The sequence below is a fragment of the Anas acuta genome, chromosome 1, assembly GCF_963932015.1.
Source record: "Anas acuta chromosome 1, bAnaAcu1.1, whole genome shotgun sequence".
NCBI lineage: Eukaryota > Metazoa > Chordata > Aves > Anseriformes > Anatidae > Anas > Anas acuta.
Window position 1 is genome coordinate 95,812,547 of NC_088979.1, and position 22,097 is coordinate 95,834,643.

General features: G+C 36.6%; 1 protein-coding gene across 12 annotated transcripts in view; it reads left to right on the plus strand.

Annotated features, from left to right (window-relative positions):
* SYNJ1 (synaptojanin 1) overlaps positions 1 to 22,021 on the plus strand; it is a 63,213-nt gene extending 41,192 nt beyond the window's left edge. For 6 of the 12 annotated variants that reach the window (XM_068689176.1, XM_068689209.1, XM_068689206.1 and 3 more), the window contains 10 exons: positions 242 to 404; positions 3,615 to 3,821; positions 4,233 to 4,361; positions 4,981 to 5,019; positions 9,793 to 9,840; positions 11,459 to 11,497; positions 11,592 to 11,662; positions 13,198 to 13,306; positions 14,182 to 14,402; positions 18,897 to 22,021. In XM_068689176.1, coding sequence (XP_068545277.1) covers positions 242 to 404; positions 3,615 to 3,821; positions 4,233 to 4,361; positions 4,981 to 5,019; positions 9,793 to 9,840; positions 11,459 to 11,497; positions 11,592 to 11,662; positions 13,198 to 13,306; positions 14,182 to 14,402; positions 18,897 to 19,751 — 1,881 coding nt within the window. In that variant the 3' untranslated portion in view covers positions 19,752 to 22,021. The remainder of the gene's footprint in view (positions 1 to 241; positions 405 to 3,614; positions 3,822 to 4,232; positions 4,362 to 4,980; positions 5,020 to 9,792; positions 9,841 to 11,458; positions 11,498 to 11,591; positions 11,663 to 13,197; positions 13,307 to 14,181; positions 14,403 to 18,896) is intronic. The other 6 variants (XM_068689250.1, XM_068689252.1, XM_068689227.1 and 3 more) reach the window with 5 other exon arrangements.
* Positions 22,022 to 22,097: the final 76 nt, after the last annotated feature.

Sequence of the window (22,097 nt, forward strand, 5' to 3'; positions counted from 1 at the left end):
AAGTTATTAAGTAGTTGCAATTAATGGTTTAAACTACATAAGTGTACCTAATTACCAAAATGAAGTGACCATAATTATTTTCTGTGACATGTCACTGTCATTGTTTGGTTCCATAAATTCTAATAACCTTACTTGTGATATTTTCAGTATTTTTTTCTTTTGCCTCATTAATCTAGAATGCTGAATTACAATATTGCTATTTTTAACAATTTGTTTTGTGCATCCCTTTTTGACAATTCAGCTACTAGGAAGGATTATAAACATAAGCTTGAAAAATCCAGACTGGATCAGAAGTTTGGAAGATGAAATGAATCTGGAGAAGATGAATGTTGGGCTGCCTTCATCAACAAGCTCCACTTTGCTTTGTGAAGATGCTGAGGTTACTGCAGACTATGATATGGAAGGTTTGTTGAAAAAAATGTTAGTGATATTTTTGAAATGCTTATAGTTCTAATTAATCTGGTTAATATATATACTGATACTACAATTTAAAAAGCATATAACTTGCTGAAACAGGTAAACTGAAAATCTGGTTATTTGCAACAATATCTTGACAACTCGTTGAGCAGCGTCAGCTTCGTTGTCGCTGTATGCATAGGCTTTACTAATTTGCTCACATTTTGCTAATTGCACATCTTACTAATTTGCTCATCATTTTCATCTCATTTTGTGATGTCTCAAAGGTTGCTTTGTTCAGGTAGCTTTTACTGTTTATAGAGACACTATAAGCAGGATATTTGCAGCCCAGAAAGCCAACAGTATCCTGGGCTGCATCAAAAGAAGCATCGAGGGAGGTGATTCTCCCTCCCTACTCTGCTCTTATGAGACCCCACCTGGAGCACTGTGTTCAGCTCTGGGGCCCCCAGCACAAGAAGGACATGGACCTGTTAGTATGAGTCCATAGGAGGGCCATGGGGGATGATCAAAGGGCTGGAGCACCTCTTCTACAAAGCCAGGCTGAGGGAGCTGGGGTTGTTCAGCCTGGATAAGAGGAGACTGGGGAGACCTTATAGTGGCCTTCCAGTGCTTAGAGGGGGCCTGCAGGAAAGCTGGGGAGGGACACTGTCAGGGAGTGTAGTGAAAGAATGAGGAGTAATGGTTTTAAACTAAAAAAAGGGTAGACTTAGAATAGATATTAAGAGGAAATTCTTCACTCAGACAGTGGTGATGCACTGGCACAGGTTGCCCAGAGAAGCTGTGGATGCCCTATCCATGGAGGTGTTCAAGGCCAGGCTGGATGGGGCTTAGGGGCAGGGGGGTTGGAATTGGATGACTCTTAAGGTCCTGTCCAACCCGAACCATTCTGTGATTCTATATACATGGCTTCAGAGTACAAAACAGTTTCTTTTTTGGCTAATACCATGGAAGCTTATTAGTCCTATCCCCCAAAAAAACACAATGAATCTTTGACAGGCAAGAAAATATCAGTTGGATGAGGAAGCCTTCATCCTCTATAGCTCCTTGCAACAGGGTGATCTTGAGCATTCAATTGCTGTTTTCCAGTTTCCTGTTTTGTCTTTTTTGTCACTACTTTTTTAATGGATTCCTTGAGCTGCTAAGTGTCACCGTTGCAGCAAGTGCACCTCCGCTTTTCTTCACGTTTCTAATCCATGTACTTCGTCACAGTTCTTGCAGTAAATGTATGCCAAGGGCACACAGCTGTGGTACATCAAAACTAGGCCCTTGATCACAGAAAGTCAACCTCCTAGGTTGAGGGACTTTGTTCAATATTGCTCAAAGGTAGTTCTAGATGATAGAAATAAGAGCTATTTAATGAAAGCAGGCTCCCAGTATCTATTGAAAATACAATCGGTAAACACAATTGAAAACACAGTTCTAATTCTTAGAAGGCCCTTAAGCTTCTTGTCAGATGTTTTGAAAAGTGGATCAAGTTGTGTAGTAAAGACAGTTTTCGACTTGAGTGAAGATAAAGAAAATGCTAAGCCTCTAAAGGTAGTCCTAAAATGAATTTATTTCCTTGATATGTAATTATTTGTTATCACAGGGATCTGCAAACATCCTGGGAGTATAATTTTTCCTTTTTTTGTTAAATTTGAGTGGAATAATTAAGGAAAAAATAGAGCAATGTCTTTTTTCTGATAGAACAGCCTCTCTGGACGTTCGTCATGTGGCTGGATACCACACTTGTAGTTCAAGAAATGATTTGCAATGGCTAAAAGTCTACTAAAGAGAGTGTTTTCAAAAACCCTGATAGACTGAGATACTGTTCTAAACACAAGGTTAAGGGAGATTTTTAAATGTATGCAGGGTTTCTAGATAGTGTTATGCCTTCATGGGATCTGAATCATGATATCTGAATAATCTGAATATCATGAATCAGTAACATCAATAGACATCTCCTGATGTATTGTACTGTACTAACTGTAGTTTATCAAAGGATTTTCAAATCACTGTGTGGGAGTAAGCTTATGTGTTTTATCACAGCAGTTGAATGTGAATTTTGAGTAATGGAATTGGATTTATATGCAGCTTTGTTTTATTTGTTCATTAGTGCCTCATTTCAAGAATATCTGGGGGAAGAAAGCAGGAAGGTTTGTAGGCAGACCTGCAAAGCTTAAGTTGTGCATATATTTTTGTTGTCTTTTTATGTTTTGTTGTTTATTTTTTTGGTAGCTTTTTTAATCATTGTAAGTATTGCTCAAGCCCTGTGCTTTGGCCTCTGTGTTCAGAAAATAAATTTCTCTGGGAGGTCTGATTCATTTTATTTGCTATGTTACAACGTATTCTTCTTACATCCTTAGCAAGTAAAACATCTATTTTTCCAGCAGTATCTTAAAAACAAATATAAACCAAAACAACAACAAATCTTCTACACCTTAACCCGTGACACTTCTTGTGTGTATTCCATTTTCTTTTGTATTTTATAGGGTGCTGGGTATTTCTTCTGTTATTATTTTCTTGAACAGATGCACTTGCTGGATGTAGTCATTACGTGCACGTTGATTTCTGTTGTTGTCTTAGGACTGAGTAGCTCATTTGCTCTGGTTTTCTATCCAAGCTTTTTAGTAGCAAACATACTGCAGAAGCTTAAAGAAAGGAGGTGGCAGCTCTTCTTTTTTCTAGGATATACTGGAAAGAGTAGACAAAGTTGTTTTTTTGTTTTTGTACAGGTATTTCATAAAGGAAGGTATGTTTTGATAAGGGTACAGGTATGGGAAACCTATATGAAATGTTACTTTTGCTTTTCATTGTAACGTGACACTTCATCTCTTTCCAATTCCTGTAGAAAGCAGAACTTTGAAGGTTCAGAGGCCTGTACTATTGGTTAAATTTTTATTTATTATCCCTTTGGAAACAGTACAATTCCTTTAAAATGTGACCTCAAATACTACAAGACCCTGAAATCTTGTGCATTTGGAGTGTTTCAACTGATTTGAATATATCTACATTCCTTGTGTGTAACTTTATGATGTAAGAATCATACTTAGATCAAGAATCATACTTAGATCACTGGGAAAATTCCTTGCCTTTAAGGTTTTTTTGCAGAAAATCCCCTACCTAGAATCAGTTCATAATCTTCCCACTTTTTTAAAATAACTATAACTCCCTTTATTTTACATGCTTTTTCTTTTTTTGGGGTGGTTGTTATCTAGGTGACATCGATGACTATAGTGCTGAAGTAGAAGAAATCCTTCCCCAGCATCTCCAGCCAACGTCAAGCTCTGGTCTTGGAACCTCCCCAAGCTCTTCGCCGCGTTCCAGTCCCTGTCAGTCCCCTACGCTGTCAGATGGACCAGCGCTCCCAGTGAGACCGAGCCGAGCACCTACAAAAACTCCAGGACCACCCATTTCCACACACAGTGGGTATTACATTGCTTGACTTCCTCTATTACTGTATGGCCTGGCAGTGGAATGGCCCACTGGCAGAATACTAGTTTATAGAGTATTTTTAATAGTGCTTTTAGATTAATAAAAGAAGGAATAAATAATTTTGTCATTATGCATTTTACACAGAACTTTACAAAGGCAGCCTTGGGTAAATCAACTCATTCTTCCATCAGCATTTGCTTTCTAAGTATATGAGAAAAAAATCCTGGTTTAGAAAATCAGCTTGTTTTCATCATTGGTTTATTCCTCATTCTTCTTCTCTTAAAACTTCTATTCTACTTCTGTATCATCATATTGAAAATAATATTCTATTAGAAAAGCTTTACTGTGATGAGACTGGGCAAGTGATTAATTTTTGCTTCGTTTTTTGTCATGTTCTCCAGGTGAAAGTCAGCTTGGTACCCAGCAGAAAGAGTCTTCTCAGACCTTGGAGCCTAAGCGTCCTCCACCACCTCGCCCTGTTGCTCCTCCCGCACGTCCTGCTCCACCACAGAGGCCACCTCCACCATCAGGTAATGCGGTGACACGTAGCAGGAGGGCAGGAACATTTTGTTTCAGCTCTGTGAGATGAGCTTTGAAGTCCCAGACCCAAACTGCTTATTGTTGATTTAGGGTTCAATGCAACCTACCAGTTTTTCACTGAAATGTTTTGTTCATACCATTTAGTAGCAAAATTATGATGTTGAAATAACATCATTTTTCAGCACCATTTAAATATCATTTTCTTTGCCTAATGAATAAGTTTTATAATGTTTATAAACTTATTTTCACAGCTTAAAAATGTGGGCTTCCCACAGCAGTGTTTATCAACACTACTGCTTTTGTATAGCACCTTCATTTTTTATATAAAAGATAAATAATCTTGTGCATTCAATGATTTCTATTCCTTTAGTTTTGACATCAGTATACGCGCATGTTATCATGTCTGAGTTTTTAATGTAGAGTCCATCTGGATCATCTGAAAATATAAACAATTGAGTGTTAAGAGAAACTGGATGTTCAGAAGCATATGGGCAGCATAGCAACTAACAAACTGACCCTTGTCATTTTTAACTTTCTCATTCTTTTTCTTCCCTCTTACTGTACTGATATTTTTCATTATTGCTGCATTCATTTCTTAAATACTGCAAGGCGGTAGGAGCCCTGCACCTGCTAGAAAAGAATTTGGAGGTAATGATTTTAATTGTTTTTGGATATGACTATGTAGCAAAAATTCTGTGGTGGTCTCTTGTGATGATATTTATTTAATATAATGATGTCCAAAGGCAGAAATTACGTTGATATTTATGAATAAATATATTGCTAGAAGTTGATACACTATACATTAAGATTGTTCCAGGTTTTTGTTCCTTTGTCCTGGTCATAACATACCCTATATTGTAACTAACTTTTCCGTGAAAGCTATCTTGTTTCCAGTTGTGAAAAGCATAGACTTTTTTTCCTCACTGTCCATGATCTGGAGCACTGTGAAATGGACTGTGATGGTAGCTACTTGGAGTGATTATCCATTTATTGCTCAAGCTGAAACTACTGCTGAAATTAAATTTCCCTTGGATGATCACCAGTTAGCGAAGAGCTGCAAATCACTGAGCTGTACACTGACATCTAGATAGTTTATTTTCTATTTCCAAGTCTCTGAAATGTGCTCCGAAGCCCTTTCTAGAGACATGAAATATGCTTTATAGTTCTTGGAACTAGATTGTAATTTAGCAACACAAATTCAGTAAAGGAATTTATGCAGTTACTTTAAAGGCACTTGAGAACTACAAGGCTTTACAAAGTAACAAAATGCTGAAATAATCCTCCCCCTTTTTTTTTTTTTTTTTTGGTAATGCTGAGGGCATTATAAACTCTCTGGGCTATTTTTTTTTTTTCTGTCTTGACCTGGTTTTGCACATTATAACAATTCACCTGTTCTCCAAAGTGCTTCTTGAAACTAATTTTGTCCCTTTTTGTCATGCGATTCATAGCAGAGCTGTCCTGCTTGGACTTATTTCAGCTCATTAATAAATGAGATAAAGTGAGTCTCTGGAATACTTTCTTAATGGCTCATCAGATATTGGCACTCAGTTGGTGGAAACATTTATTTGAGAGAACAATTCTAAACTTTTCAGGAATCCCAGAAAATACATAATCTATTTTACAGAGTATATAAATACAGCTTATTCTGATGTGGGGCCAGAGATGTGCATAGCTCTTACGTACACTTGAGGGGAGGAAGTCATTATGCCAAATGTGTGATACTTCAAATTAGTTAAAATGCTTAAGCTTTAGAATATAGTCAGTGTATACATAATGTATGACGTGACTATACAGGATAGTCACATGTACATGTATAGTTTTCTGGATGGTTTTCTGCACATAGACACAATTTGTGTAGTTTCAGTCTCAATTGTATAAACATTACCCTTTCTTTTTTTGCTCTTTCCCAACATAGCTTTGCATAAAACTTGTTTTTATGCAATTTTTGAAGTGTAGTATGTTTTTTCATAATTCTGACCTAAAGCTCATCCTACTTTGTTTGCTTTTGCTTCATTTTCCACTTACGGAGTATGCTTATAAAGCATAATGCTTTGCTTTTCAGCAGTACCTGAGCTCAGCTCTGAGCAAATTAGCACAAGACTGGAAGCAGTGTAAATGTCATAATGTTTGGGTAAATTACATTGATTCTCTTATCTAGAATACCACCTCTTGTACTATGAAAGTACTATGAAAAATAACCCTGTGTACTGTGCATGTGTATGAAACATTTGTTTTAGACTTCTGTAGTACAAGCAAAATGATTATGATCATATCTTGGAAACGTAGTACATTTTAAATGTTATTCCACCTCCCCCAGCCGTGTGTTCTAACGTTTTATTCTGAGGGCTTCACTCCCTTCAGTACCCGTAGTGTTTCTTCTCATGGGTCAATATTATTTCAATAAGTGAGTAAGACGCATCTAAGTGTTTTTTTAGAGGTTGGTCATAGATAAAATCAATTCAGAATTCAAGGAATAATGGAAACAAGACTATGTGCTAACTCTAGTGGTTAGAAATGATAAAGGCTATTGTCAATTAACTGAAGTTTTTTTTTTAAAAATCACATTTTGTTTTTTTCCTTTAACAATAATACTCAAAATTTTCCTGATTCATGTAGGAAAGGCTGATAGTTGTCTTTATCATTGGTTTAAATTGTGAAAATGTGGTTAAGACTGAGAGAATGCACAGTATTTTCAGTATATGCAACAATTTGGGTAAAGTGTTAATTTTCACTGTTATCCTCTAGATAAATATCTTAAACCTGGAAAATGCAGTAGTAAAATTGATATTAAAAGAAATGCAAGGTTGCCAAGCTACAAAAATAAATGCACCCAAGCAGCAAGTACTTAGTGTACATTGATAGTTACGTTGAAATTTAGATCAGAATTAAAGTTGAGTACGTTAGAACATGACAGTCATTCTGAAAAAGCTAATTTTTATTGTTTAAAAAGAAAAATATGGTGAAACAATTCTTCCTCTTGTGCTGAAGAATGAATATTCAGTAACGGAGGAAATGAAAGGCCTTAATCCTAAAACAGTTAATGCGTTGTTCAAACATTAGTAAATGACCTAGATTTCTCTCCTGGTGTGTGTGTGTGTGTGTATGTATTTATAATCATAGAGTGGTTTGGGTTGGAAAGGATCTTAAAGACCATCCAGTTTCAACCGCCTGCCATGGGCAGGGACACCTCCCACCAGAGCAGGTTGCCCAAAGCCCCATCCAGCCTGGCCTTGAACACCTCCAGGGATGGGGCACCTACAGCTTTTCAGTGGATGCACGCACACACACAGACGCTTAAATTCAAGAGAGGCTGGAGTTTACTTTCCATTAAGCTAATGTGTAAATGTGACCTTTGCAAAACATGCAGTTCTGTCTAAAAGACGTCAGGGCGTAAGTTACAGATTTGTTTCCATATAAATCCAACTCCTTTCCTTAAAACACTATTGTAAAACAAGCATGTGGTATCTGTGCCTGCACAACTCTGTTTCAAACTGCAGTTAGAAATTTTAAGCTATATGCAAACTATGGTAACAGTTACAAATTATATCCAAAAATTTGTTTCAGGTTGAGGTGTACATTTTTCCCTGTCCTTAACATGAAAAGGTTCTTACAATGCCAGTTGTGATAGCATTATCACAACATAACTTCGCTTTGTCACCATTGAAGAGCATTATTAGTGAGTGAAATTTGGGGATTTGATTTATATTCCCTTTCTCACCCATTTAATGAATATTTTTAAATTTTGCTAACCCTTTTAAAATCGTCATGCACAGAAGTCTTCTTTTGTATGGTACATCAACATGAGAATACGTCTATGTGCTTATGGTCAAAGATACTCTCTCCATTCCTTTCCTTGAAAGGAGCTGATTAATAATCTTTCAGAAAACAGGATTTGCTTAAAAAAAAAAATAACCCTGAAAATACCTATTCAAAATATGAGCTGAGGTGAGCTTTGGGAGGGGAAAGTGCAGAAGGTCTGTGAAATGAACAGGCTAGTTTCCACTCCTAGAGTGGCTTTATTGTGTCCATTTCCATGTAATGAGATGGACAGTTAGGTTCAGAAGGGTGTCCTGTGAGAAAGCTCTCTACCTCCTTTTTATTTCTCCAGTTAGCAGGTAGGCTTCTAACAGGCTATGGGTTACTGCTGTATCTTCTTCCCCAGTGCTCCTCTGGGTTGCACAGGAGAAGAGCAAAGCTAATACCTGAAAATGAAATGTTCTGGCAGTGCTCTCCTTCTGTGCCCCCTGCTTATGTTCTGTGTTCATCCCTCCTCAGTGCTGTTTCTCTCAGAACATCACTGTCTGGAAATGTAAGGTTAACTGGCAGAGCCTGGAACTCACCCAGAATACAGAACATACACCAGTGTCGAACATCTTGAAACCAGATGTTCAGCAAAACCAGAGATCTGACATGTCACATACCAGCCTCTACTCTTCCCACTCTAACACCTCCACCCATAACTGCCAAAACTCGCAGCGCTCTTTCCAGATCATAGAGAGCTCCTGAGCAGATACCACACATTGGCACATGATGAGAAAGCATGAGGCTGTGTCATTGCTAAGGCAAAAGTTGCTTTTAAGGTAGGCTTCTTGAACACTAGCTCCTTCATGTCACCTACACTAAAGCCATTCCAGAGTTGCCAGATGTTATTTAACTCCTATCCACATGCCTTAAGGATTCCTCCTTGCACACCATCTGGTGTTATCTATGTCCTACCATGTTGTTACCATACAAGTTTATGGACCCTATATAAGCTTGATCGTATTACAGAATCAAAATAATTCAGCATGATTATGCATGATTGAAAATCATCTTTCTCTCAGTCTGAACTGGAACATCTACTGCAGATATTCTCTGCACCAGTTGATACAGGTTTCTCAAGTAGAGTGCTGCTTGGGGATAACATGATACAATTCTGTAGGATACAATGCGTTGTGCAAAATTAGAAACTTATTTATTCCATAAACTTGGTTATTCAAATACACTCTTGTCAGAAACGTACTGTATAGTATTCTCCTGAGTTACTGGAAGCAGACCTAATGTTGCAGGGTATAAATGATGTACGTATATTTTCAAGTCCTGGAGTATGGGTATGTGCTCTGAGTTAGAAGAGTTTCAAGACTGACATTTAATATCATTCTGAATTTACAAAAGTTTGTGGAGAGTGTATACTTCAGAAATTAAATTACCTTTCAGCTGTAATGCAAAATGTGTCTAATCATGATCTTCTTGATCTATAACTCCTGTTGGTCTGTTTTCCTCATGCTGCTCCAAACAGGTATTTCCTACGAGTACCTACAATCTAGCTAGGCCATTTTTAACTTATGTAGAGCTGTCTTGTGGCAGTATCCTTTCTGTTTTTGCTTTCTCAATCTGCTGCTTTTCTATGCAATGTACAGCTTCTCTTCTTTCTCTGAAAAGGTCTTGGAGCTCCTCCCAGTCCTGGGGTAGCTAAGAGAGAAGTAGAAGGTAACATAACAATTCTTGTATTCTAGAAATTGATTTCTATGTTAATACCCAAGTGATATTGTCCTTGTGACACTGAAGACAGTTTCACTAAGGAATTTATTGTATAGGATTTTTTTTTAATTATTTAACATAGTTCAGACAGGCAAGGTGCTTTCTGATGGTGTGAATTATTATAGAAGGCAGTCTTCATTTACAAAAAACGATGTGGAGACATAGACTGCAGTAATCAAGAAGAATAGTTTCAAGGCTGACTCTCAGAACATGTAACTGACTGATTGCTAGAGTACATGCTATGCCTGTAGCTAAATCAGGAATCTAGATAGCCTAATTTTTCATAAGGAGCTACACATACTCATGTGTTCTGAGGGGAGAAATTTCTATTCAAATAATTTACCCTATAATTTAATATTTAACTCTTTTTAAAGAGCAAAGGGTATGTATTTTGATTCTAGTGCCTAAATATATATGACATACATTATGGGAAGCATCTTTCTTGCATTATTCTAGTTGGCCTATGTGTGTATGGTTCCGAATGGGTCCTGTTTTAGCTTTCCCAGGAGAGTTTTGTTTTTCTTCCCTTTGCGGCAAAAATAGGTATGGCAATGAAAGTCCTAAGGTAGTCTCCTGTATGCTATATTCATTTTGGCTATACTGCTGGTTCTTTTTGCTGTGTTGGCAAAATCTCTGTATGTATAGCATAGTTCAGGCTGGAGGGGACCTCTAGTGGTCATCTAGTCCAATCCCCTGCTCAAAGTAGGGTAAGCTAGAGCCAGGTTCTTCTGGGTACAAGTTGCATCTACTGAGAACTGGACCCAGAAGCCCGTTCTAAGAAAGCAGCGTTGTCTCCCAACTGGAAGCTAATTTCATAAACTAAGTGTCTTATGTACCACAGAGTATTCCTTCCAGTTACTGTAACTGACATGGCGATTTTACCTTCTTGGGAAATAGGCAACAGAAACACAAGCCAGAATCCTAAACCTCTTTGCCTGTTAGAAATTGTGCATTTGCCTGAGGTAAAGGTAACTTTTTCATATCTTGCACTTCACAACTTGAATGTCGCATACAAAGTTGTCATGAGCATCAGCATGTAAATGTTGAGGTTGGTGCTGTAATATATTTATCCCATAAACAAAGAGAATAAGTTCAGGAACTTGGTGTAGAAGCTATACATTGCTGAGTTGTGTATAATTATGGATGTCCTCTTCTGATCGCATGATTTGTTGAATCAGCATGTTGCATAAGTTCTTTGTTTTAAAGACCACTGTTAAAACATCTGCAGAATATACGACAAAGGAAGCAACTTCCTCTAGCAAGGTTCAGAACACAGGGTACCTGTGCAACTGGGTATCTTTAGCTTGCAACAAATAGGAGGTGATTTGACTTAAATTGCAATTAGATGGGTCGAATTACTTCTCATGTGCCATGGGGTAAGAGTACTAGTGTCACAGTTTAGCTGATTAATAGACTCTAATCTGTAACAACTTGAAAACAAAAACAAAAACAAAAACACTAATGTCTCTTGCTCCCATTTCCATTAGTGATAATGTACCATTACTGTATAATACCTGCTTATAACTTATCTAACAAAGATAATCTATTTTTTTTCCATGCTTCAAAGCACAAAAAAGTCCTGGAACACAAAGAAAAGATAACTTAGGTAATACAGACACATGCTTTGTACTAATTATAATATAGAAATAAGTTGATTTTGAAACATTTTCTAAGTAAGCAATCTCTAATATCTATTTCAGTTCGTAGCCAGCCTCCACCTTCAACTGGATTTTCAAGTGCAGGAGCTGCTGGATATGCTGCTACTCGACCGGTAGGCATTCTATCTTAAAATAATTTTCCTTCTAAATTTCTACAGTTTATTACACCGGTGTGTTTTTTCAAGTTATAACAGATGTAAAGTCTGAGGAAGATCTCACAAGATATGCTTTCAAGCCTTAGCTTGACCCTCTTTTGGATTTTCAAGCTGACACGACATCATTTCTTTCTCTCAGGTTGTTTTTTGGGCAACATTTCCTTCCAAAGCTTTCAGGACCAGGGACAGTAACCACGTGTGCTCTGCTTCCCCCAGAGTGGTCCTGGGGAGTATTCTAGGCTTTGTTTCTGTTGATTGGTTTGTTTTTTTGATGTATAATCTTTAGCTTGCATTTTATAATTTAATCCAACAATCCTTCTGCCTACTTTCTAAATATATAGAGAGAGCCCAGTGACATACGTCTTGGCAATGAAAGGGAAGTCCGGTATTTCAGAGGTTATGTGGTTTAAAACATGAGGTAGTTGTTAAATGGACTCAGCCAAGCATAATGAATCAGATATTATACAAAGCCTTCTAAGTACTGTACCTACATCCAGTAAAAGTAACAACAAGGATGATTCTTGTTTTTAAGAGGTGAAGTTTGTTTGCATATTTTAAAATCATACTTGCATAAGTAAATGCCTAATGGGATTTGCTCTGAAAAACATTTCAAGAAGATGCATTGTTACCCGCTTTTTGTGGGAATATACCATGCACACAATTCCAGAGGAAACAAAAACTATTTGTCTCATGATTTTTTCTGAAATCTAGTGGGTTTTACTGTAATGCTTTACATTCAGTTTTCAAGTGTTTATAATTCATTCAGCATTAATTGCAATCTGCATTAGTTTCTGATTTCTCTTTTAAATACTGATATAGGTCCTTTTATTTTTTTTAAAGAGAGCAATTCAATTCCCAGCATATAAGCTCATATTCCAAAAAGTTTGGGAAGACTCTAGCCTTCAGTTGATGCAGAATGTATGTTTCACTAATCCTGTTTGCTGGGGAGCAGAAGTACCTTCTTTACAATTAGCAAACATAAGTTTCAGATTAAAGAGCTAACCATAGTCTCTTGTGCACATTTATATACTTTCGGTATATAAAATTGGCTGTAGCTTCTGTTTGCAAATGTCAGGCGGTCAATTATAGCCTAAAAAGTAGACAGTATCTACAGTCTGCGTTGACAGTGGATTATCAATATATACTTATTAGGTCCCAACATAAAATACTTCTGTTGCTTAAAAAATTTTAGAGACTTAAATAAAGTTGAGTTACTAATTCTGGCAAAATAATAAATATTGTAAATGTTGTCGCACTGGTAAATGTATAAAGAGGAAGATTGTTGTAAAAATCCTTGGCTTTGACTTAAGCACTCCTACTATTTTGAGAATATGTTCTCTGCTTGTATATATGCATAAAAAATTTGCTCTACAACTGTTATCACAAAAGTTACCTTTCACAGAGTCATAATGATCCCAAGTCAATTAGCAGTAGATGACTACAAATCTGAAATAGAATTTGAAATACTTTCTTTCTACCCATTATCATGGCAGACTGTTCCACCTCGAGCTGGAGTTATTAGCGTACCACAAAGCCATGTCCGTCCCTCTGGTGGAAGACCAGCACCTGAACCTCAAACCAAACCAGCTGAACCACCAAGGGGTAAGTTTTATTTATTCTGTAGTATGCTTCTATATATTTATAAGCATATATATATATGTTATATGTATAATATATAATTATAAATTGTATATAAGTATATATATATATGTGTATATATATACACGCATGCGCGCACACATATATATTTAAAAAGCTAAAAAAAGCTAAAAAGCTAAATCTAAATGTCACTATTGTGGTACTGTCTCTGGTTCAAATGCATTGCTATTAACAGCAGATGTCCTCTTTTTTCACTACAAATTAAGGTTCTCAGATATAATAACATCTGACAGCTTCAGTTAGTGCTGATGGTCAACCACTACTGTAAACCCTTACCAGATAATAGGCAGCAGTCAGGGGAAATGTAGGCCCACAGATTTCATTCCATTAAGAAAAACTCTTATCAGATTGCTGTGTTCTGGTCTAGGCTTATCAGTCTCTCCCATTAGATGTGTTGATCACTGGATCGTTCTCTGCAGTGATTGCTCCATAATCATCTTATTTGGAATAGGATTTATATTTGACTCCAAAAAGCCACTTCCTAAATTGAAATATAAAGTTTTTTCCCCCTATGTATTCATCAAAGTATGAATTTTATAATGGTGGTATCCAAAAGTATATTTAAATTTAAATTCAACTGAAGTATGTTTAAGAATGGTGTGGTTTCTGGCTCTGTTTTCTATCTATAGTAATATTTTTTTACTGGAGTTATGGTGGGCTGTTGATGACTTCCAGTCTACTTGCTATGAACACTTGCTCTTGCAGTCCTTCTGCAGTTCTCTCTCATGCTTCCACATCCATGCATTCTCATTCATGCCATTCTTAAGATTTCTAAAAACACTTCTTAACAGTGAACAATGCTGCAAATCTACTTGCAGGCTCACCGTTGCTTCCAGAACCACTCAAGCCTCAGGCTGCTCCTGCCCAGCCTGTCCCTCAGCCACCGCCTGTGCTAAGGATGCAGGAGCCGCTGATACCAGTGGCATCACACCCGTCTCAGACAAGTGCCCCACCAAGTCTGGAACCACCCCCACAACCGCCGCCTCGTAGCCGATCATCTCACACTTTGCCTTCTGATTCTGCTCCTGCACAGCAGCAAGTAAGTTTCAAACAAAACAAAGCCAAAAAACCAACAACTTCATATATATGTCTTTTGTTATGTAAATTAACACAGCTTGTACTGCATGCTGTAGATCTGTGAGAAACTCCTAAAGCAAACAAACAAACAAATACAAAGGTCAAAAGATTAGTTCTGAAGTTCTGGTTGGATATACTTAACTGATTTTGTATTGTCTGTGAATAACTAATATCTTGCATACTAAACATTTAACTTAAGATTTCTTATGACAGACAGATGAACAACTTGTTCTTACAATTATATTGTCATTTAACAGTTTTACATGGAAAAATACACAATCTAAAATGTAAGTTTATAAGGACACATGCATAATGCTGTTTCCTGTTTAATAAAGTGTAAGCTTTATAGATCTCATGATATGGTGCTTTATGTCAGATAACTGATTGCAGGATGATGATATTGATGGGTAACAGAAAAACACTTATCTCCCCCGTTCCCCATTCTCAATTAAAATACCAAAATAATTTGAAAATTCAGTATGGTAACTTTGGTATTGTGTTCTGTAGGACCACTGAGAGTGTTACTTTCAAAAAACAAAACCTTTTTCTAAGAAAAGTCAATTTCTTACCACTTTAAAATAAATAAATAAATAAATAAATGCAGAAGTGGGTTTTCCAGTGCTGATTATACGTGCATAAGGCTAAACTTCTTCATTAAAGGCCAGTGGTGTTAATCTCTACAGTACCAGGTGCTAGCCCATATTATTCATTATGTGAATAAAGATGCATGTTCCTTGAAGTAGGTAGATTTGTGCCTTCTTAATTCCAAGAGTGAATTTGTTGTTTTCTCTGGTGGCATGTTGTTGTTTGTTTTTTAATGCACTCAGCTGTGGACATTGACTATGTAAGCTTTAATTACACCAGTATCTTAGATTTTACCTTATCTCTATATCTGAATTCCCCTTTCAAAAAGCTGGTAGGTAATATCTATTTTGTACAACAGTGAAGCAGCCTCAGTGAGTTGCTGATTTTGAATTCCAATGGGAAATTTTTAAATACTTTTTTTTTTTTTTTGGCTAAACCTCTTTCTTTGCCTGTTAACTGTTGTTTTTATTCCATTTTGGAAACTTCAGCCAAAAAAAAAGAGGAGAATATTTTTGAATATACAGGTAGAATATCAAGACTTTAGACTTTGTTAGAAAGTATAAAGTTTTGCCAGTAGAAAATCTATATGTGGGCAGAAGGTACTTAACATACCAATTTTCTGAATAGAAATGGATTGCATTTTGTTGCTTTTGAAAGCCCTCACACCTTCTAAATGCAGTTCTACTACTGATGGTTTTGTGGAAGCAACCCATTCTTTCAAAATTATTATGAAAATTACATTTATCTGTGTGTATACACAGCAATCAAAAGTATGCTCAGAAACACTATAAACAGGTCTTTGAGCTGGCTAATGCTGTGGCTGTACTGTTTTGTTACAGTGAAAGCAGATAGTTTAAGACTAGTTCAAGTAGCTGTAATTTTCTCTGCAATCACATTTCTTTGATTAACATTGGTCCACCTTGAGTTTAATTTATTGTCTCTAGCTTATTTTTTGAAACGTTCTTTTTCCCATTTTTTAAGAGTTTGGTTAAATGATGTTTCTTTTATTTCTTGATTGCCATTTGTAAATATGAAATTTTCTGAGAAAATTAATTTAAACACAAAGGCTTTTGAGAGGTGGTGGGATTCCAATCCCATCCTTTGATTAAAAGCTTGACTCTGATAGTTAATGACAGTAGTTTCTCTTTATAAAAGTAATTGCTTGTATACAGAGTGAATATTTGGGACTTCATAGATTACCACACAACATTAAAAAAGCAAAGTAGTTATTATAAATAGAATTTATTTATTGCAAATTAAAGAATTCTTGGCTTTTCATAGAATGGAAGGTCTTTATAGTTTTTCAGCTTAAACTATTATTATAGATGGGTGAGATTATATCAATACAGTTCCCAGAAGGGAGACTGGTGCTTTTCATATTAATGGATAGTTAGAACAAGACCACCCATAGGCAAAGACTTCTAAACAGTTTTCACAAAGAAGCACAAGTCAGATGCACAATGCATGTCAGTATAGAAATAACATCAGAACTGGCTTGAGCTGTTTTTCTGACTCTTAAAGCTTATAAATTCTACAACAAAATCACAATATGAATTTAAAACTTATTATAGTGTCTTGTAATAAATATTTTTGTTTAATATTTGTATTTCCAAAAATGTTTTTTGTTAAAAACAAAATATTTTTAACGTGAGGTTGGTTTGTTACTTGGATTTTCTTCCTAATTTTCTTTCCTTTGATGTCTCTCTTTCACAAGCAGGAGCAACCATCAGGGTAACAGGTATCTATTTACCAATCTTGTATGTGGTCTCCATCTATTCAAGCAGAAAAGATGTATGAATCTTGTTTTCATACATCTAGAGTCTCATCCACATTAAAATCACCTGCCCATGTTAATGGATTGATTGTCATACCATAGTTTGCTTTTCCCTTTCATAATGCAATAAAAATTGATAGTGTTAACTGTATTTACTAGTGCCATAGCAAATATTTTGCTTTACCATCGTTTATGGAACAATTAGAAACCTTCTTTATGTTGTTTAGTCACCACTGAATCCGCTGGTCTCAGTCTGTTTGGAAAAAACAAGTAGGTGTTGGACTTAGCATTTCTCTTCAGCACAAATGAACCCTGACACAATTGCAGTCTTGGTGTTTTTCTCAAAATAAAACACATTTTACATCTGTCAAAGAGCAGAGAACTTAACTATTACCCATAGTAAAATATGCTGTTTGTTAAAATTAAAAAGTCGTCATGTTTTGGACAATTTAAAAGCACTTGTTTCCAGAATTATTCAGACCAAATTTTGCTTACAATAAAGAGCAATTGGGATGCATAGTTTCTTTTGGGATTTTGTACTTTTTGATTACTTGGTTAATAAGCATAGAATGTAATCAACTTGTGCCAAGCTGCATTTGATTTACGTTCATTTTGCAGTTCAAATATTTACATTTCTCCCCTCAGTTCTTTATATCTTTGTTTTAACAATGTTTCTACGCTACTGTAGACTTAGAAGATGAACTATTCTAGTTATGGTTTGGTAACGTTAGGCTTCATCTGTTTTAGAAACCCTGACTTAGGAGTATCAGGGTGCATTGTTCTGATAAAAACACCAGAGCAAATGCAGTGTTGCCAGAGTACTTTGTTTATCCTGTCAACCAATTAAAGATGCAATTTAAACAATAAAATAAAAATGCTGTAGTGGATATACTAGGGGAAAAAAAAAAAAAAAAACTTCCAATATTTTTATTAGTTCTGAGAGTCTCTAGAGTATGTTATTTTTGCATAGCTCCTTGGTAGGTGGATGTGTGGAGACATGCTTCAGACTATGGACAATAAATGCAATAAAAACAATGAGACTGAGGTTAGGCTATTATAATACTGTATTTTAGTTGATAATTTTAGCTAGCTTCCTACTTCAACAAAACATTAGCAATTTTCATGCTAAAGGTATAAATATTTGGGTATTTTAAAACAATGTGTTAAAATGACAGTCATTTGTGAAATTGGAATTCTCAGAAGCTATTTCAACTTCAGCTTAATTGCTTTGCTTTCGCTTAATAAGGTGGAGCTCCAAACTTTGTTCTGTCAGTGTCATGACTTGAACAAACTGTAGATAACATTCTACCTTTTCTGGACAGTTGTAACAAGGTATAAAAGTTACATTGTTGTTTGAAGAAATTTATAAAACGAGGAATATTTTGGTTTTAAGAAGTTGTATGGACAAAACTGGCTTTTCCATTTAGTCTTATTCTAAACAATGATAACTTGCCTTTCTAAAATAATAATGTATTTTAAAAGAAAGTCCTTCCTCTTCCCTACAAAGCTGTTGATTTTAGCTTCACACATCAAGAAACAGCAGAGAAGCCTACAGATACGTCTACACAGAAGTGCCTAATGTGCATATACTAATAACACTAATTTTCCCTTTCATTGTGATGCTTAAATATTGCTTGTAACATCAGCCTTAGAACCTTTCCGACAGTGAGACCTAGAGCTTTTCATTTCACGTCTGCGCTGGGTTATCACTTGTTTAGAATATAGTGTATTTGCCCAAGCTCCTCAAAGATTTTCTGATAGAATTTGTGCCTTTTGTGTTTTAGTGCTTTTGGTCAGGATTCTGAGTTGCATGAACCAATGGCATGGGTGAGGGGGGGACGAGAGGGGACTTGTGTTTAGCAGCCAGTGAGCTTTACTTCAGAGAAGGGGCTGAGGGTTATTGTCTTCCAAAAAAAAAAAAAAAAAGCAACTTGCATGATGCGCTTGTTATAAAATAACTTCAGTACAGTTTGGTTACAGTTTTCATTTAAGACCAAGAGCTTGTTTTGTTCTTATAGAACTGAGAAATGGGGAGTTAGTAATGATCTTAAAAGGAGATAGCCCCCTGACTTACTAAGCACTTTGTTTTCTTTCCAGATTAAAACAAATGGAGCCTACGGCACTCAACTCGAAACACAGTTGAACAGTGACCCTTTTGAAGACCTGTCATTTAAGCTGCTTGTATCAAAGATGCAGACATCTGTTCGAACATCAGCTGTTCCAACCTTAAACCAAAAGGAGTTGATGCAGTTACCTTCTGCAACACAAAGAAATTATGATACTTTGAATACTGTAAATTGCATGCCAGCAATGCCTCCTACTCCAACCTTTAACGCATCCCAGGAACATACGCGCAGCTCTCCAAATCCATTTGTTACTGGACTGAACTGCACAAACCCATTCACTGAAAGAACCGTTAATGCTGGAAACCCATTTAGAACAGAAACCCAAGGATCTGAATTAACTTCACATTTACTGGAAGGACGTGCTGCTTGCAATCCTTTCCCTTCCCTAAATCCCCCCAGTCGTAATACGAGCAAGCCTGTATTTTCTGTTGATGCATCTGAAAACAGTTTTTGCTTGCGAAGTAACTCTCTCATGGTAAAAAATGTACAGCCAAAAGGATGGGTAACGTTTGATGAGGAGGAGAATTTCAGTGTAAAGCTAAAGCCATCTAAAAGTGTTCCAGATTTTAAGCGAATCGGTTCCAGGAAGACAGCTGGATCTCCAGATTTGCTGGGCACTGAACAAAATACTTTTCTTGGTTCAGACTTTAACTTTGATACTGACTGGAATAAAAGTTCTACTGATTGCTTCTATACAATGCCAGCAAGAAGACCACCCGCACCTCCTATACCATCAAGAATAACCAGCAACAGCTCCCCTGCAGATCCTTTCACCACTTCTTCGGCACCTAAGGTGTCACCAACACAAGATTTTACAGAAAGATAGGTGTTCAAAAATATAAGAGGATATATTTGTTGCTAGATTTATCCAGTAGAATAATTGGGCATTTGAGATTATTCTGTGTGCAATAATTAATTGTCAAATGCACTGAAACTTTACTCATAAGCAGCCACTATTATTTGTGTATAAATTTTGAATATGTATATATGGTAGAGCACAAAAAAAATGTCTGAAACTTATGAAAATCCCAATGTAATAGTATTTGAATAGACAGAAAAAGAAGGATGAGCTACTAATCTCAATAAAATATACCAACCTGGGAAATAGTTTTTGCTTAGGGAGCTCTCTCATTTCTGTTTCCCTTTGTGGAATTTCAAAAGAGGCTCCCTGCTGGTAGCCTTCCCACTCCCTTTTTACTGTTTTGTTAATTGATATTTATAAGTATTTACCAAAGAGCTGCCAAAGTTTATTGAGATTTGAATGTTGACAAGTATTGTTTAGAAGTTGTTTAATTTATAACAGAGGCTATGGAGATTTGTAAGGCTTATATTTGAATGTGAGGCACAACAGAAATAGTTTAATTTCAAAATACAAACAATGCTTTGTGTATTAATATATTCACTACTTGACTTCGATTTTCTGTGTCAGTACATTTCAGGTGTTAAAATATTATTGTCACATATATTGACTAGCAGTAGTTCAGAGTAATTGTTCCATATCATCCACTTATTCATTACTCTTTTAAAGATACTTTATCCCCACACACAAATTGGAAACAATTGACATAAGTTTTCCCTCAACCTCTGGAAACAAATCCCCTTGAATCTTGATATATATATAAAGCAGTCTTTTACCAGTTACAGACAACATATTACCATTAGCTTGTCCCACCCTCTTTCACATGTTGGAAGGGCTCTCTTGTCCTATAGAAGGCCTTGCATGAAAGAATCAGCGGTCATTGTAAAATATCAGAGGAGAAAGTCATCTTACATATTTGGGCTGTCCTCCCACCATTCTTCCTGTCTACTATACTTACTGCTGCATTTGTCAAAAACGTCGCCTTCAAAGAGAAGAGAACTGCAGTTCTCTGAGGTGAATGTTATCGTTTAGTCGCTTTTGCAGTTATACTAAATACGTGACCCTTTGTTCCCCAGAGACGGTGACCATCCTGTGTGTGGTGCTGCTTTGAGGCTAGCAAAGGCTAAGTTTCAGTTTTACATATTATTCTATAAAAATACAACTCCGTGCTTTTATGTTTTCTAAGGCTCACATTAAATTACATAAAATGTAGTGTTTTATTATCATGAGCAAATTCAAAATAACTGATTTCCTTACAATTTGCAGTGTCTTGGGACATAACTTCCCTGTGCAGATGTGTGCTTTCACCACAAGCTGAACGTGTCACGATGTTGTCATCTCTTGGGGGACTGCAACTGCCTGCCTACACTCATGGGCTTACCTGCAAACAAACTGTACTGGTTCTGCAGAATTAATGCCTGAAACTCAACATTCTAGCATTATAGTAGTAAAATACAGAACGACAGTACTTTTTTAAAATCCTCAAATGCTATCAAAACATTATTTATAAAATAATCCACTCTTCCTTTAACACTGTCTGGTTGGCCATGAGCTGCAGCTGGGTAGAGAAGTGACTATCGTGAGTTTTATATTGTGCTTTTTTCTGTTCAGCTCATTAAACAGTACTTGCACATTTTAAACAGCGGTGGTACTCTAATCTTTGTGCTTCAGTATGTGGATTACCTTGTTTTACACTGTTGGCTATAAACATCTGTGTGATCGGTGTTTTGGTATATTCTTACATTAGCAAAACAACTTTGGGGGGAAACTTTTTCCTAGTGGGAGTTACGTGATAAATATGTTCTTCGTTGAATATTTAATTACAGTGATTAAAAACTAAAGAAAACATACCTGGTATACAGCACCTCTGCACTAGACGGGATTACGGAGGCTGACAGCAACGTACTGCGGAGATCACAAGAACTGCTCCAAAACTAGAGAGCGTGTGTAAATATCGCTAACCACCGTGATGTGTATTAACAAAACAAATTACTAGCAGCAGATCTGGGACGGCTAAGGATTCAGCATAGAAACGCTCAACATCTTCTCATGACTCCTGTGTTCCCTGTGGTAAATTGTGGTAAAAATGTACCCGTTTTTTCTTGCTTGTGACACACGATATTTATGGCTGTATACTTTCCAGAACCGCAGTATTGAAACTCAGTGGCGTGCACCATGCCGTTATATACCCTGTGGAAGGCGGTGTTGCATTAACGAAATAAACATACCTGCCCTTACCAACTCACCCTTCTCTCTCTTTGTACCGGAGCCGCTCACGCAGCAGCAGCCCCCGCCCTGAGGCGCGGCTGAGGG